This window comes from Parasteatoda tepidariorum, chromosome 1, assembly GCF_982258835.1.
Source record: "Parasteatoda tepidariorum strain Cologne lab strain chromosome 1, Ptep-v5.0, whole genome shotgun sequence".
NCBI classification, from domain to species: Eukaryota; Metazoa; Arthropoda; class Arachnida; order Araneae; family Theridiidae; genus Parasteatoda; species Parasteatoda tepidariorum.
Genome location: NC_141755.1, coordinates 84,290,383 through 84,307,278, shown reverse-complemented (window position 1 = coordinate 84,307,278; position 16,896 = coordinate 84,290,383). Strand labels below are relative to the sequence as shown.

The following is a 16,896-nucleotide window of genomic DNA, read 5'->3' as shown; positions in this document are numbered from 1 at the left end:
CATTAGATTTATTTTTCATTACTGTTGTTAAAAAACAAGATTTTTTTTTTCTTTTCAGAAATCAAATATACAACTACTTAATACTTGGTAATATAAATAACCTTACAATGAAGAGATGCTTTCAGTTTTTGGAGAAAACCAGTATTTTTGAAAACACATTGCCAGAATGTAAAACAATAAATTTGTAACTTTCCATCAATTACTTATTTGCAATGACTCCATGAAATTTCGTAAACTTTGTTTTTTTAAATACTTATGGAAACATAAATATTCTTTTTAAAAACTAATTTTTTTATGACTTTAAAATTATTTAACAAAATGTATGGAAAATTTTTTAATTAAAAACAAAATTATGCAAGATATGGCTTTTGAAATAGTTTTTATACTGTACATAAAAAAAATTCTTAATTTTGTAATAAATCGTATTTGGTAACTAATAAAATAAATCTGATTTTAAAAGTCTCTAGCTACTTTTGTACATTTGAAAGGAATAAGTGATGTAGGGTTTTCCAAAAGTTTCATTTACAAAGACAATTACAATAATTGTCCATACACCAAAATGTGATGGTATAAGAGGAAAAATAAACTTGAAAGAAAACAAACTTTTATGGGGGATATTCCCTTAATGCTGGTGTCATCTTTGATAAATCTTGTTTAAAAGCACAAAGTGAAATTTGTGAAAAACTCATTTAGAGCTTTCTTTTTAAAAAAAAAGTACAAAAACTACTTAGAAAATTGCTAGTAGCTTTTCAAATCAGATTTTTTTTTTATTAGTTACTTAATACGATTCACTACAAATTATGAAGCAAAAAAATTTTAAAGTGATACAAAAAAATTTGTGAATAAATATGTCCATATCTGCATAAATAGTTAAGCTAAGCTTACGAAATTTTGTGCAAATAACAACCCAAAGTAATTGATGCAAGTTTCTAGCATAGGGTATTCAAAAGTACTAGATTTCATTCATAATTTATTGCTGTTCCCTTAAAGCTTTCAAATTGAGAAATAGCATGATCTAAAAACCTCAAATAATCAAGTGTTTAGTGAGAAATTTGTTTTTAAAAAAAAGTCTAAGTGTTTCTTTCCTTATTGCCAGGTAGTGTAGTATAATTATTAAAATAACCATTTCGCCTCCGGTGACACGACCTTTGCATATCATGAATCTGTGATATACGCAGAGTTCTCCCAGGAAATAAATAAGGGCACTAACTTACTACCCTTAAAATTAATCGAAATGTGCAATATTATGTAATAATTGAATTTGATCCTCAATTTTTAAATTACACTCATATTTTATGTACAATCTCACTTATCGAAATAACAGAAAAACTTGAGGCTTATGAAAAATAATTAAAGGCAAGCTAAAAGACAATCAGTGTCTATAAATTTTCTTTAAAAATTTTATATTAATTTTGATAAACAACTTGAAAGCTTTTTTAATATTTTAAACTAAAAATTATGAGAAAATTTAAAAGTCCATTTTTAAATAAAACATATTTATTTAAAAATAATGGTATAACTTAAAATCACTAAAAAAACTCATAAAAGATGTGAATATCTCAGGAGTCTGATTATCATGCGAATTTTAATTATATAACTAGACGACAACATGAAAAAAATCTTAATAAAATGAAGGAATGAAATTAAGTTAAATAATTATGATTAACTAAATAAAACAGGTAGTTAAGTAACCTTTCCCTGAAAAATAAAATAAAAAGGCAGATTTTTTAAGGGTTGGCGGCTTTTTAAAAAAACTTAAGGAGAGAACTGTATGTTTCCAATGGCTATAATAAATAGGCATTCATGAAAATGAAACAAGGTTCAAGCATAAAAAAAATAGGTATGAGTAGAAAATACTGGTGACTTAATTTCCAAATAGCCTGATGCATTGCAAAATAGTATTGACATCTGCCAAGACCTAAAGCAAATATCACAAGTATAATTTTAACCACATATAAATAAGAACAGAAACATTACTACTATATATAATAAACTGATTTATTAAAATGAATGATAGAATGTGTGCACTGACTAGTGACAGAAAATGCTTTGAATTAATACAACTTATAATGAAAATATATCAATATACATTGAAAAAATGTTAACCAAAATAAGTAAGATGAGATATTGCACAAAATACTGATACAATTTTTTATTATTATTATTAACAGCTAGAATACACATACTAATAATTTCTACCAGTTAAAAAATAGTTTATTCTGAACTTAAATTCACACTAAATGGATTTTGAAGAAAGAAAATATTTTTTTCAACATATATGAAATAATAAAATAAAACATGCAGTAAAAATAAATTCTAATTAAAATAGTTTAGCACCAGATGCTGAATAATAAGGTGAACACTTTAACAAATAAAAATAACATATGTTTTAAGTAGTTAAAAATTGATGGAATTATATATAGGTAATAACAAATGTCATAACATATAAATAAACTATTAATATTTGAATCTGGTAATTTAGCAATAGTTGTATAAATACATTTGTCACTTTGAATGAAATGAAGGAATGTTTTAATATCACAGGAACAATCTAAAAATAACAACAGCTAAAAAATGCAGGGATGTCAATATTTAGATATACTTTATCCTTATATGCTGATTATTTTCATAAAGAAATCAAATTCTCATTAAAAGAACATACCAATTACTTTGGCTTCCCTCTTTTAAAATGAATTTTGACCAAAGACTTAATAGAACAGCAAATTGTTTATAAATATGTATTTCTTTCTTTTTAAAAAAAAACAAGTTTTGGTCTTGAATATTTCATTGAATATACAAGGTGTGTTGCGTTTTTAAAAAGTGCTTAGAGGTGCTCATTTTCGTTTTTTAAAAGCCTTTAAAGGTGCTTTTTTCATTGGGTGTTTTTAAAAAGTGCTTAATTTTCCTTTTTTCAAAATGAGATTTTTCCCTTACAATGTTGATTTTCGCTTAGAATTATGCAAAAAGACACAGTTCACATTGTTCTATTCTACGTTTTCACAATTAATTCAACCCCAATCTGTTTCGGCGCATTGTCAGTCCGTAGCGTATGAAAACGCCATTTGTTTCACATGATTTAAAATTTCATGATTTTTGACAATTGTCAAAAACAAAGCCAAAGAGTTTTTTTTTTTTTGACATGTAGGTTAAAACAAGATAAAACAGTCAATTATCAAAAACTTTCCAACCCTGCCTAATTACATTTTTTTAAAGTGCTTATTTTTTGTTGAATAATTTGGCTACGCTCCTGGTCATAAAAAGAAATTTTTATAATTACTTAATTAACCATTAAACAGTAGCCTGAACAACATAGTTGGAGACCAATATAATTTTGTAACTAAGGAAATAATAATTTAAAAAAAAAAATTATTTCATAATTCCCATTGATTTTAAAATCATAATTTTATAGGGGACTTTTCACAAAGAAAAGAAATTTGCAGTGATAACATAAAAAATTATAAAACAAAATTTCAAATTCTTTAACTTAATGAGTGATTAAATACTAACATTCAGAATCTATTTTTGTTGTACTACACAGTTAAAAAAATTAATATTTTGTCCTAGTGAAATCGTAAAAATGCAGCACAACTATATTACAGTTAATCCAATTTTTAGAGATTCTGCAAACATGCCATTTGAAACGAAACAGATAATGGTTATAGTTTCATAAAACTAAAAAAAATATAAAAATTCTTAGCAGTTGCACAACTAGCCATAAAACAGTAATTTTAAGATGATTGTAGTTGAAGAAAAAAATTTGTCGTTTACTAAAAAAATGCTATTATAGTTGACATCCCTGTAGATGAAACATGAAAATACTGACTATTTATAAAAATGCTACTGCAACTAAAAAAAAAAAAAAACTTACAAATTGAACAATTAGGTTTATATTGGATTACTTGGAATGAAATAAAGAGACAGCAAAATGCATATGAGTCATTCAATAAGCAAACTAAACAAAAGTCTAATGAAAAATTCAATCCTCAAATGAAGTTTTTCAGCAGTGAACCGGTGTAGTAACTTTAATAGTCATATAATAAGCCTAAATAAAACTATGTTCAGGCAAAAGTTTGACTTAGTCTGTTGATTGTAACTTCACTTGCTGAGGCCAAGGGTGCAAACTGGTTTTTTAATTGAGGTAAGGGAGTATCTTCATCGTAGCTTTCATTATCTCCAGGTTTCTCTTGTTCTTCAGGATCCATATCCTCCAGTGCCTTAAATTTAAAAAAATATTTATATATATTCTTTTACTTCCATGTTAATTTATAATAATCACATTAAATGGAATGTCTATATTTTGGGGTGATTCTTTCTAAAAAAGAGAGGTTCAATCACAATGTAATTTTAAGTTTAAAATATACAGTGAAACTCTTTTTAACACAAAAGAGTAGGTACCAAGATAATTTATTTGTTAATGCTGAAATAATCAAAAATTAAAGCTATAATGTAAATATTAACTAGAAAATGTTTAAAAACAGTGAAATTTTTTATAATTAGCGTGTCTCATCAGACTAAGGAATCAATATATTTATTGCTTACATATCCACTTTATTGCCTTAAATAAGAAACTAATCAAATAAGGATAATAAAACCCTGTAATAGTTTTGTAGAATTTTTTTAGTAAACCAGAATTATGAAAATTGGCCAGACTTATAGTCAAAACCTAATCAAGATGCATAACATGAGAGTACATGGAAGAACTAATAGGTGAAAAACCATATCTAGTTTGAATCACCAGTACTCAATGGTGCTTGCAATGAGGAAATTAATATTTTAAAACATAATTTTCACAACAAAAATATCGACAAGGATATTTTGATGCCCTAATTATATCAGCCATACTGTTTAATACAACAAAGAAATTAGAAAAAAACTTCTGTGAAGATTAAGGATTATTGCAGCTTTCTGTCCACCAAAGACAGTGTATGAAATAACTCTTAACACAATCCTTAAATATTAACCCAAAGAATTTTTCACCTGATCTAATAAATGCCTGGAAAAAAGCTTATTATTAAATATACAAGCAAAAAATCTTAAATTTAAATATTTTATAGGCAATAAAAAAAAAATTTCAATTTCCTAAAAAAAGTGCCTTAAAGAATTTCTGGGAAAAAATGTTCTTCCTTCAGTTTACTATGGAGTTCAGTGGTATAATACCATGCACATAAGATATAGTTTGTCTATAGCAAGAATTCCACTCGCCACAGAGTTTGCTGCCATGGAAACAAGAAACACATTTCAAAGAGGGAAGCTTCTCTCTCCAACCTGTCATAAATATTGATATAACACCAATACTTGAAATAATTAAACCTCACAACCATGGTCATCGCCACTCCTCTAGACGAATGGCTGGGGGGGTGTTTTTTCCATAGACAGACTATAGCATTACTTAAAGGCAAACCTCACAAAAGGAATAATAAAATAATATATTTAGTTTGGGGGTCTGTTTTTCGAGAAAACGTGGTATGTGCTCTCCTATAAACTGTTCAACAGTAAATAATAAATCAAAAGAATTTGGTACATGAAATAAAGTATTTACAGTGCTCACTAGTTGTGCTCCAGTTGGATCCCATTCTAATTCTTGAGAGGATGTCGATCTGAGAGGAATAATTTCAACACTGTCAACTTGACCATCTAAATAAAACAATAACTCATTTTATTCAAAACTAACGAAATTCAAATAAAAAATGGCTATATAGAGAGTAAAAGTTTCAATTTTTTTTTTAATCTTTACTTAATTAGGTGATTAGATTATGAATAAGGGGTCCAAACTTTTACCCCTCACTTGCTTTAACTACTGGACTATATTTGCTAGATAGCAACTATACTTTATAATTTAAGAGTCAGGATTTGAGGTCTCTGCCATTATCTTGTGTTGTAAGATATTCTTAGACAGGGGATATCAAAATATGACTATACACATCTGTTTCAACAGTCAGGCTGCTCTCCTATCACTGTCAAAGTGTAAATTCACCTCTTTGCTAGTGTGGGAATGCTATTTGGTCCATTGTGACCTATTTACTCATAACAGGGTATACCTGCATTGGGTACATGGACATATGGTTATTCTTGGAAATGAGCTGATGAAGCAGCACAGGCTGGCTCTAGTGCAATTTTCTGGGGCCCTGAACCTGCATTGGGAATTTTTCCCACCTCTTTTAGGGCATCTATATTCAAGCTCTATGGCAAAATTGCCCATGAGCAATGGCACGTCGCTGGCGGTCAGACACAAGCTAAGGAGCTGAATCGTGGCTGTCCTAGTGTACGTCAAAAAGAGCTGTTAAAGCTTACTCGAAACAGTTGAAGAAAGATCATTGGTCTTCTTACTGGACACTGCATCCTCAGGGGACATCTATACATAATGGAAATTGAATCTCATTCTCTTTGTCGCGGTTGTCATCTTGAAGAAGAGACATCACAACACATACTTCGTGATTGTGAGGTCTATTCTGTTCAAAGATTTGAGCATTTGGGGCAGCATTGCATTAAAACCAGGGAACTGCAGGATGTTCCTGTCAGGTGTTTGTTGAATTTTATTTCAGCTACAGGGCTTTCATTCTAATCATGATTTAGGGTTCGGGTACAATAGATCTCTGGTCGATGTGCAGATAATCTCTTTGGAGCTGCCCAACCTCTAAGTCTAAGAGTCACGAATCCAAATTAGTATTGAAAATAAGCAAGTATATTTTTGTGCCTTTTAGGTATTGCTGATATTTTTTTTTTCTCCGCAGAAATTAATTAGTATATTTAAGGTTAGGCCCACAAACCAAAAGTATGAGTTCATGTAGTTGAAAATCCAATCATTATATTAAAACATATTATGGTGTTTGAATTTTTTTTTTCTTACACTGTACACTATATTCATTCTTACCTGGCTGTAAAATAATGCCTTTTCCATTAGGCTCAGTTGTCCCAAAAGGTGGTTTGGGAAAGTTGAGAACATTTGGTAATGGAGTTTTAGGATATCCAACTAGTGGAAGATCACCTTCATCATAATCATCATCTATTCTTTCATCTTCTTGAGAAAAACTAACAGCTGGTAAAAGGAAAAAACATACTGTGCATTTATTTTATATAAATAATCTACAGAGAAATAAAAGTTTATGGTCATACAGCTCACTAAAAACCATAATGATCATTATTTCAAACAACTTTTAGAAGAACTTTCTAAATTAAAATGTTTATCACTTTTATAGCAAGCTAGGGTATCATGCATTTTTTCAAAGTTACAATGAGAGTACATTACAATTTTTCTGTGTGTATATTTCTCTTTCAAAGTTGATCACATGAATGTATATTTTAATAGCACAAGAGTCAAAATCAGTTAGTTTACACTAAACATAAACAACATTAAAGTACTCAAAGCAAGCTGATCCAACATTGTAAACAATGCCCTAAATAAAATTTTAAAAAATTTACTAAGGTAGATTAGAGTTGAGGAACATGCTTTTATTTAAGAGGAATTCACAATTTAACTTTATGGATAAAGGTATCTTTAATTCATTACCTTAAAAGAATCAGTTACGTTAGTCTTAAAATATTTAATAACTAATATAACACAACTACTAACTAAACTTTTTTGATAGTTTAGATTATTCTGCATCAATGATAAAATGTAAACATTTCACTTCAGCTTTGCTGATAATTTACATTTCCTTACCTTTAGCTCGCTCAGCACAGGTAGTTGGCCTTCTTTTTCCTCTTCTGCTGTACATTTGAATGTCTTCTCCGAGTCGTTCTCTTTTATGACGACGATGAATGCGATAAATATATAGGAGAAGTGCCAAAACCACTATGAGAAGCATTACACCCATAACCGCAGCTACACCTATAAAATGTGATGAAACAATTCTTCATTATTAATAACATCAGAATTGGAAGGGAAAAAAGAGCAAAATATGTATAATAAGGTTATATTAAAATATTACTAACCTAATAACTTAAAATTAACAAGCATAACGCAATTTTAATTGTTGCTGAATTTAATTATTATGAAAGAATAATTTTTTAGTTCAAACAAAGTTTAGTAGAACTAAAGAAGTATTAACAAGAATGTCTACCGAATTCTAAGAATTTGCAGACATATATTGAACTTAAAATGCACTTATAATTTAATTTAATAGCTTTCTATTTGTGTTTGTTTAGGGAAGTTTACTTTACTTCACACATATGGTTCAGATAGTTTATTTATTAAAAAAACTGTATTTTTTCTTTAACTTATTTTCCTCTATTAGTTTCCTGAATTAGTTGTCATTAATTAAATTAATTATTTTAATGGAAGAAGTATTTTCAAAATTCATTCTATAGTCACCTTATAGCCAAATGTTTCAACAAAAAATAAGCACCTTTCAAGCACTCAAAAATATTTTTAAGCACTTTCAAAAAAAATATTATTAGGCAGGGTTGTCAAGTTTCTGACAACTGACAAAAACTTTAGTTTTGCAGGCATAGTTCAAAAATCGTGAAATTTTGAATAATAAAACGAATGGCGTTTTCATACACTAAGGACCAGCAGTACGCCGAAATAGATTGGGATTGAATTAAATGTGAAAATACTGAATTGAACAATATGAACAGTGTCTTTTTGCATAATACGTGGTGAAAATCAACAGGGTAAAGGGAAAATTAAGCACTTTTTAAAAACACCCAATGAAAAAAAGCACCTTAAAGTGCTTTTAAAAAAATGATAATCAAAAATGAGCACATTTAAGCACTTTTTAAAAATGCTACGCACCCTGTTATATTTTAATTAAATACACTTCTTTTACTAATAAAATATGACTAATTGAAGATAAATAGGAAGAAAAAAAACTTTTTTATCTAGCAAACAAAGTCGAATTTTTTCTTAAAGTTTAATATTTAAGAATACAACAAATCTCTCTCTATATATATATTTATTATACATACACAAAATTCTACAAATTTTCACTGTTATTAAGTAGTCATTTCTGATTTTCGCTAAGTTGAATAATTTAGCTTTTAACTTCTAGTTCAATAGCTTTTAATCAGAAGTCGAAACAATCAATAGCACGGAAAATTCAAATAAAAAAACTTCAGCACTTACGATTACTAGTTCTACTAATACTCTCAAGAGGAGTCATTTCCATATCTGCAAAAACACTTTTATAATCAGCTGTTACAAGAGGCTCAGGAAACCATTCAAGACCTTGTATCTAAAAAATGAGACATTTCACTAAAACTAATAAAAAATTTCATAAGCTTAGTAGTACCATTCACTCATATTAAGAAATAAATAATAAGAATAGACTTAAAAGTCAACAAATTGAATCCTAATGAACTTTATGTTCACATTTTTAGATGTGAGTCTAAAAAATTATTAAAAGTTATTCATACACTGCTACAAAAATAAAATTAACAAAGTTATTTACAGGTATCTACCAAATACTATACCACTACAAAAAGTAAGAGTCAACTCTAATAGTTTGGTAAAACAGTATATTCTCTCCCTATTCCTGTTAGTGGCACTTTTTATTATAAGTGCAGACAATTTACGTTTAAGGAATATTATTTGGAATCAGTTTAAAGATGGAATCGAAAAGGTCGATAGTTAAACAGCTATTTGATTATGGAATTTTTACAGATTGAATCTTTAAGCAATTAAAATCTCATGGGCTTAATTGAACATTTATACATAAAACTATAAATCAATTATTGGATACTAATAGCTGTAAAGATCGACCCAGTTCTTTACAGATTTTTACCTTTTGTACAATAAATACAAATGACTGCATTAAAAGAATTTGCAAAAAGATATGAAGAAATCCATAACGTTCTGCTAATAAAATGGCTGCAGAATAGAACATGAGTCATAAAACAATGCAAGTTACAATGTATGAAGACCAGAGTTTTTGCTGTAGTGCAAAAAAATAAAGTTGCTGAATCGGCACAGTAGTAAAAGTGTTAAGAACAAAGTTATAACGCTAGAAATAATGTTGTATATTCAGCAACCTTCGATGATATACCTGAAAATTATCAAACTAAACGATTTCAGATCAAGAATTATGTAATGGTCTGAGGTGCAGTGCCCAATAACGAAAAATTTCCTTAACATTTCACCAAAAAAGGGATAAAAATCAATGCTGAATATAACAAAAAGGAAATATTGGCTATACACTTATCGCCACACGTTGACAGAGTGTATCCCTAAAAAGGATTGGATATTTCAGCCATATTTAGCACCATCACACTGAGACAAAACAACACAAGCTTGGTCCCTTGTCATATCAAGCAAGAAGATTGGCCACCTTGTTCACCAGATCTAAAGCCTTTTAGATTCTTGTGTGAGATGATTTTGGGGTGTAAAATTAATGTTTAGACTCTAAACATAAACTATTACAGAAGTTTAATTACTAAATATCTTTAATGGGTTAAAAAAAACTGTGTACCTCAGGTGGTATATTGGATGGCAATGTTGCCATTAATTGGGATAACTGAGCAAAAGCAGCACACTTCCGCTCATTCACTGTACCATCCACTTTAATTTTATCCAGAGATCCTTTTTTGTAACCAAATGCAGTTTCAAGTGGCATCAGTTTCAAGTTACCAAATTCAATCATAATATCTAAAAAGATAATACTTTAATAAAATTACAATGTTTACACATTTATTTATTCGATTTTTCTGCAAACATTAAAAAATATGGATCCTACATTAAATTAGGACTCAAATGTAGATAACGTTGAATTTACTTATGGGTAAAAGTGATTACTTAAAGCTAACACTCAAAGTTTACATCGAATCATTTATGAAAATTTAATCCAAAAATTTCAAATTTAAAAAAATCAAAATGCCACCCTGTAGCAAGAGTTCTCTGCTCGTCTATATCATAAAGCTGGCCAGCTCAATCTGAATGAATGAAGAGGAAAAACTTCTGTCGCTCCAACATTTTCGACTGTGCTGTTAATGGTCTACACTTATTGGCTGCCTAAAGCAGAGTGGATTCATCGCGAGTCAAGGGGTGGCTGCGCTGCTTTCCATCATAAAACAAAACTATTCTGCTAACCGATCTCAGTTTGAAGGGGAGTTGTTAAAAATTAAAGTGCCATAGAATTGGTATTAAATTAAAGTGCCTAACAAAGAAAATGAATAAAATACAATCATGATTAGAATACTTATTAATCACTAGTCATATTACAGCCTAATTATCATCAACAATTGACTGTATTACTCAATACATAACATTATCTAATGAATCTATTTACATAAACTTTTAAATCAACAGCTAATTGCTTAACATTAACCATAAAAATACTAAAGAAAATAACTATATGCAAATATCCTACTCAAGACAATTATCGTAGAGAGAGATATGCTAATTCTAACAAGCAACTAAATGATTTCTATTTATCCTAATTTATAAAATTTTGTAAATATAAAATGCTGCTAAAGGAATAATACATTAAAGCTTTTAATTTGTCTATGACTGAAATGAAAATGTATTTTTTTGAAAATTTGGAAAACAGAAAAAACACATAAAAAGGCATTACAAGTTATTTTCACATGTTGTGTTCTCTTTTTATATGCTTTGGTAAAACCTATATGACAACAACCTGTATCTTAATCTCCAACGTGCTTTATCATAACTGAAATTATTAATAATAGCAGCAAAAATTTACAGAGCTAAAACAATTCACCATGAACTAAATTTGTGGTAAGTGTGCTAACAATAGCCTTAGAAAGGAAACCATTTTTTTTTAAAGCAAGTCTTTACACTATACAGCATGGACATAAAATAACTTTAAAATAATAAAAGCAATGAGACTTACTTTCAACTTCAATCAATGTCTACAAAATAATAAATAAAATTCTTGAAAATTGGGTAGTCGTAATTTACAAACTGAATTGATTAATAATTCGCAATATATATAACAAATAAAAAGTTATAATGTTTTAATATTATAAACAAAAATAAGATTCTTACTAGAAATACATCCTTTGAAGCTTCCATATTCTCTTTTATTCATTTCTTTAGGTAAGCCAGCAACATACAAAAGATTTGGAATCCCTTCATAAGTTTCAGAAGATGTTTCTATCACCTGAATGAAAGGATTATAGGTTTTTCCATCCACCTAGAACATAAGATTGATTGAATGTAGGGTTTAATGGTACAAAGTCCAAATAAGGACATGCTGTGCCAAACAATACAGTATAGCAGTTTAAAGGCTAAGGTAAAAGTGCATACAGCAATTTCATTGCACAATTTTTATTGATAAAATGGTACAAGTTAATAAAGTCTGAGATAAAAGCGGCATAAATACAATATAAAATACAATGAGTAAAATGATACGAAGGTGATACGATGTTTGCATACTGAATAAAATTGTAGATGCTTTTAAAAGCATTCAAATATTGTTAAAAATACCAGCGGCACATAGAAATGCAAAAATATTAGGATGATGAATGTCATTCAATAAATCCTGTATACATAAAATAGAACTCCCGAATAAGGTAAAACGTTGTCGGTTAAAACATGGGCAAAATATTAAAATGTGGTGAATTGTGAGCGGAACATTACAAGTATGACATTGAGGAGAAGGTTCTCCAAATAGCAAATGAAGGTGTGCTAACCGGGTGTGACCTATTCGCAGACGAGTAAGTTTAACGTTTGCACTATGCAAGTGCAGCACAGGCAACTGGTTCAAGTCTGTTTTAATATAATGTAGTTTATTCAAAGTTTGGAGGTCCCACCTTTGTTGCCATGAAGATGTAATAAATCGTCGAACATGCAGCTTAACATCCGAGAAAGGTACAGACATGACAGGAGAGCAGTGGCAGAGTCAGCTAGGTCGTTTCCTGGTATGCCAAAGTGGCTCGGCATCCGACAGAACAACACATGAAACCCATTTTTATGAAGAGTGATCAACAGATGAATAATAAAACAGAAAATTAGATGATTATTACTGTTAAAATTATCTAACTGGTGCAAAACGCTCATACTATTGGAGTAAATACAATATCTCCGTGTAGAGCGTGAAGAAATCAGTCTTAGTGCCAAAAGAATGACAACAGCTTAGTGCTGGAATCAATCGTTGAACCTAGAACATAAGAGTTCTTTCTATAAAAAAAATAACATTCATAAAATTCACTCCAAATAGCATTTCAAAAATAATTAGTAAAGACAATTAAACAAACTAAAAGAAAGCACAACAAATTATATGCAAAGAGATATTAAGGTTTTATCACATACTTATCAAATAATAATTACAGATCAAATTAAATAACTGGAGAATAAATCTGCTAATGCATAGACTTACAATTAAATTGACTATTCCAGCTTTCCATGAAAAGTAAAACCAATGTCTATTATTGTCAGACCAAGTGTTACTAGTCATTGCTTTTCTTCTAATAACTAAAAAGAAACATGTACAGGCATATTTAATAAATATAAGCGTTCTTATTTAATCTGAAAAATTAAAAATATAATAAACGTTACTTGTACTAATGCAGGCAAGCTAAGAAAAAACTAAAATAAATAATAGTTTGGTTAAAAAAAATTAATAATTATAAAATGGGGCAATATTCAAGGAATTTTTTTTTTTTTAAAGTTTCAGACATTTAATAAGACTTAAAACTTTATGATTTAGAAAAGACCAGGTTTATTAAAAAGATTTTTGAAAAGAAATCATGAAAAACATACCAATCTTGACTTAATTTGATGAATTACTTGCAACAAGTATACATCATTATTTTTTATTGTGAAGAAAAATATTTGAAGTAAAAAAAAATAATAATAATAAAATGTGTAACTTTCATCTGATTTTACATTTACTATCGCAATTGCAATAGGCAACAGATTTATAAATAAATCTATTTTATATCAGACATATCAGATAGCCAGATTTATATATCAGACATAAATCTTGCATAAATTTTATGTATTTAAGACAACAAAAAAATAATAGTTCAAAACTTTTTTTTTGCTTAACTTGTATGTCTTGATTGTTAACACCATAATATTAAAGGGATATGCATACTATGCTTTTAAAGCTATTAATATACAAATCAGAGCTATTTGTGGGGACCGATGTAAAACAGTTTGTGAAGGTTCTAGTAAAATGTACCACTTAGAATCCTGTTAGAATTTTGTCTAGTTTATTTAAATGAAGAATATGATTATTTTTTTAAGAAATAACAATGTAAACATTTTTTTTATTTATATTGCTGCTATTGTTTTTTATTTTATTTTTAAATTATCATTTCCTTTTTATCATTAATTCTAAAATCACAGTAATTTTGGTTTTATAACTTCTCCTTAAAATATGTAAAAATGTTTAAATATATATTGTGGTCTAATTTAATGATTTGATTTTTATGACTAAAATTATGTGTTCCTCCAAGTGAAGAAGCCTCCAAGTGTCATACCTAGCACTTAGTTTATTAGATCTATTTCATCATCATCAATGGCTCGACAGCCCAGGGTGGGCCTAGGCCTTCTCAAGAAGTTTTTTCCAGGCTAACCTTTTTTTGCTAGTGTTTTCCAATTTTTACATTTTAAGACCAAAAGGTCTTTCTCTAGGCCATCTACCCATCTCAAATTCGGCCTACCTCTTTTTCGTGTGCCAACTGGTCTGGCATCAACAACTCTTTTTGTGGTACGCTCTTCGTCCATTCTGATACATGTCCAAATATCATGCCCATTTTATTCTTTGTTGTTTAATAAAGTTAATAATGTCAGATTCATTTATGAGTGATAAAGCTCTAGATTTGATCTTTTAAGCCACACACCATTTTTTTGAATTCCTATTTCTATTTACATGATTGAAATTTTTTTTTAAATGTTGTATTTTTAAAACAAAAAATATTTTTTAAAAAAAGAAAATTTCAATTAATAATTCTAGAAATGCATTGCTCTGAACAAATGCCTTTCTTCCTCCCATTACAACACAACAACTCTGTAAATAATGAACTTTCCTGGTTGGAAGTAAGCAATAAAACATATTTGGGAGTAGAGATAGCGGCACAATATATATTCTAAAAAATCAAGGGAAGGAAAAATATTAAAAAAAAGCCACAATTTTAATACTGAAAAATAAATAGAATTGTAACTTAATATGCATAAGCTTCAGAAAAAGCTATTTATTTATAAAGTCTTACTGTTTGTGGTGATTCTTTCTTCAACAAATAAGGCGTTATCTTCAGCAAGTCCAAATAAAATATATCTCCTAAAAAATTTTGTCATTAATGTTATATATGAGAATTTTATAATGTCTTAAGTAATTTACAATTAAAGATTGATTTTTGTAAAATACTTCACCTCAGAACTTAATGATTTAAACCAGTTTTTTTACTGCATTACATAAATTATAAAGAACCAAAACTTTGATTAAATTTAGTAAGACAATATTTAAAACAAAATACTAACTAAAAAAATTTTTGTTAATACTAATTGAGTAACTACTAATTGAGTTACTACAAACTAAACATTTGATAAATATTTAGTGAATAAATAGGAATTTTTAACTAAAAAACAAAACAATGAATAAATAAGAATTTTTACTTATAATTGCAAAGCCAGAGAGCCAATTTATGAGTTAGATATCAAACAAAGAATAAATTTAGATAAAAAACATTAAAAAGAAAATTTATTCTAAATTACTCAAATAGTCTTTGTTCCTTTTTTAAATAAACATAACACCAAAATGTGTAGAATAGAAACATTTATTTAATGACAGTTAAACTTTAAATTACTTTTCATACAACTAATATGAAATTATAAGTTATAGTATATTAACTACAATTAGTCTATTTATTAAAACAAAGCTTTCATTATAAATTATTTGAGATATCAAAAATATCCCTATCTTAATATAATATGCTTAATGACATAAAAAAATATTTTCAAATTGAATCAATGATTTAAAAATATTAAACGTTTTTAAATCATGTGAATTCCAGGGTTGCCACAGAAAAAAAATGGACAAAATAGTTGCTTTTAGTGAAGCATAAAAATAGTTGCCTAAATAAAAAAAAAAATAATATGACTAAAATTTCGTTAATGACTTAATTGTTGTATACCATGATCCATTCAGTCAAGTTGGTGGCAAATATGATAATTTTTATATAAATGTTAATGTTCTAGCACAATTTTCCCTTTTATCAATAATTTATCTAGGAAATATATATACACACATATATATTGTGAAAAGTGATTACTCCAATTCAAAATTCACGCATTGTAATATCATATTAAATTTTTTTTATTTTTAAATCATGCGGAATTTCAAAGCAGTAACCATTGAAAAGGCGACCGAGAAACGAAATAGACTTACGAAGGAATTTGCAGATTGAACGAATTAAAAAGTGAAGACTCAAATTTGCAATTCAAAATTTTGAACATTTTTTATTTTTTTGCATTTTAGTAGCCTGTGGCAACCCTGGAATTCTGTTCAGAACTTAATTCAAAGTAGTTCTAACCTTTCCTGAAGTTGAATAAACAACAAAACTTGAAAAGCAGCTTTAGCATCAGTTGAAAAAGCAAGCCTCACAGCCATATCTGCTCGCATTTCATCAGATATTTCCTCTCCTTGGAATGAATATGTTAACAATGTGTAGCCATCAAAATTGCCTCCTATATCTAAACAAGACATTTTAAAATAAGAAATGTATAATATACAATTGAAAAGAGTTAAAACAAAATATATTAATTCAACATTTAACCATTAAAAGAAATCAAGTGATACATAATTAAACATCGAGATAATAGAAAAAATGAAGCCTCTTTAAATGAATAATTAATAAAGTATATATTCTTAGGCCTGATTGAAATGATGCACCCCTAAATATTTCCAATCAGGTAAATGAATGAAAATTTAAAAAATAAAAATTATAGCCTGTTACATACTTCCCAAACAACGCCAACAAAGGGTTTGTAACATT

The 16,896-nt window shown here is 28.3% G+C and overlaps 1 protein-coding gene across 9 annotated transcripts in view; it reads right to left on the bottom strand.

Moving 5' to 3' along the window:
* Positions 1–1,977: 1,977 nt before the first annotated feature.
* The window catches only part of axo (axotactin), a 108,252-nt gene continuing 93,333 nt past the window's right edge, over positions 1,978–16,896 (bottom strand). For 7 of the 9 annotated variants that reach the window (XM_071179535.2, XM_043053322.3, XM_043053321.3 and 4 more), the window contains exons 24-33: positions 16,435–16,594; positions 15,115–15,182; positions 13,275–13,369; positions 11,942–12,089; positions 10,407–10,582; positions 9,065–9,173; positions 7,661–7,828; positions 6,872–7,036; positions 5,540–5,634; positions 1,978–4,214 (exon numbers count right to left, since the gene is read on the bottom strand). In XM_071179535.2, the coding sequence (XP_071035636.2) occupies positions 4,059–4,214; positions 5,540–5,634; positions 6,872–7,036; positions 7,661–7,828; positions 9,065–9,173; positions 10,407–10,582; positions 11,942–12,089; positions 13,275–13,369; positions 15,115–15,182; positions 16,435–16,594 (1,340 nt within the window). In that variant the 3' untranslated portion in view covers positions 1,978–4,058. Of the gene's footprint in view, positions 4,215–5,539; positions 5,635–6,871; positions 7,037–7,660; positions 7,829–9,064; positions 9,174–10,406; positions 10,583–11,779; positions 11,806–11,941; positions 12,090–13,274; positions 13,370–15,114; positions 15,183–16,434; positions 16,595–16,896 lie in introns of those variants that run through there. The other 2 variants (XM_087167943.1, XM_071179537.2) reach the window with 2 other exon arrangements.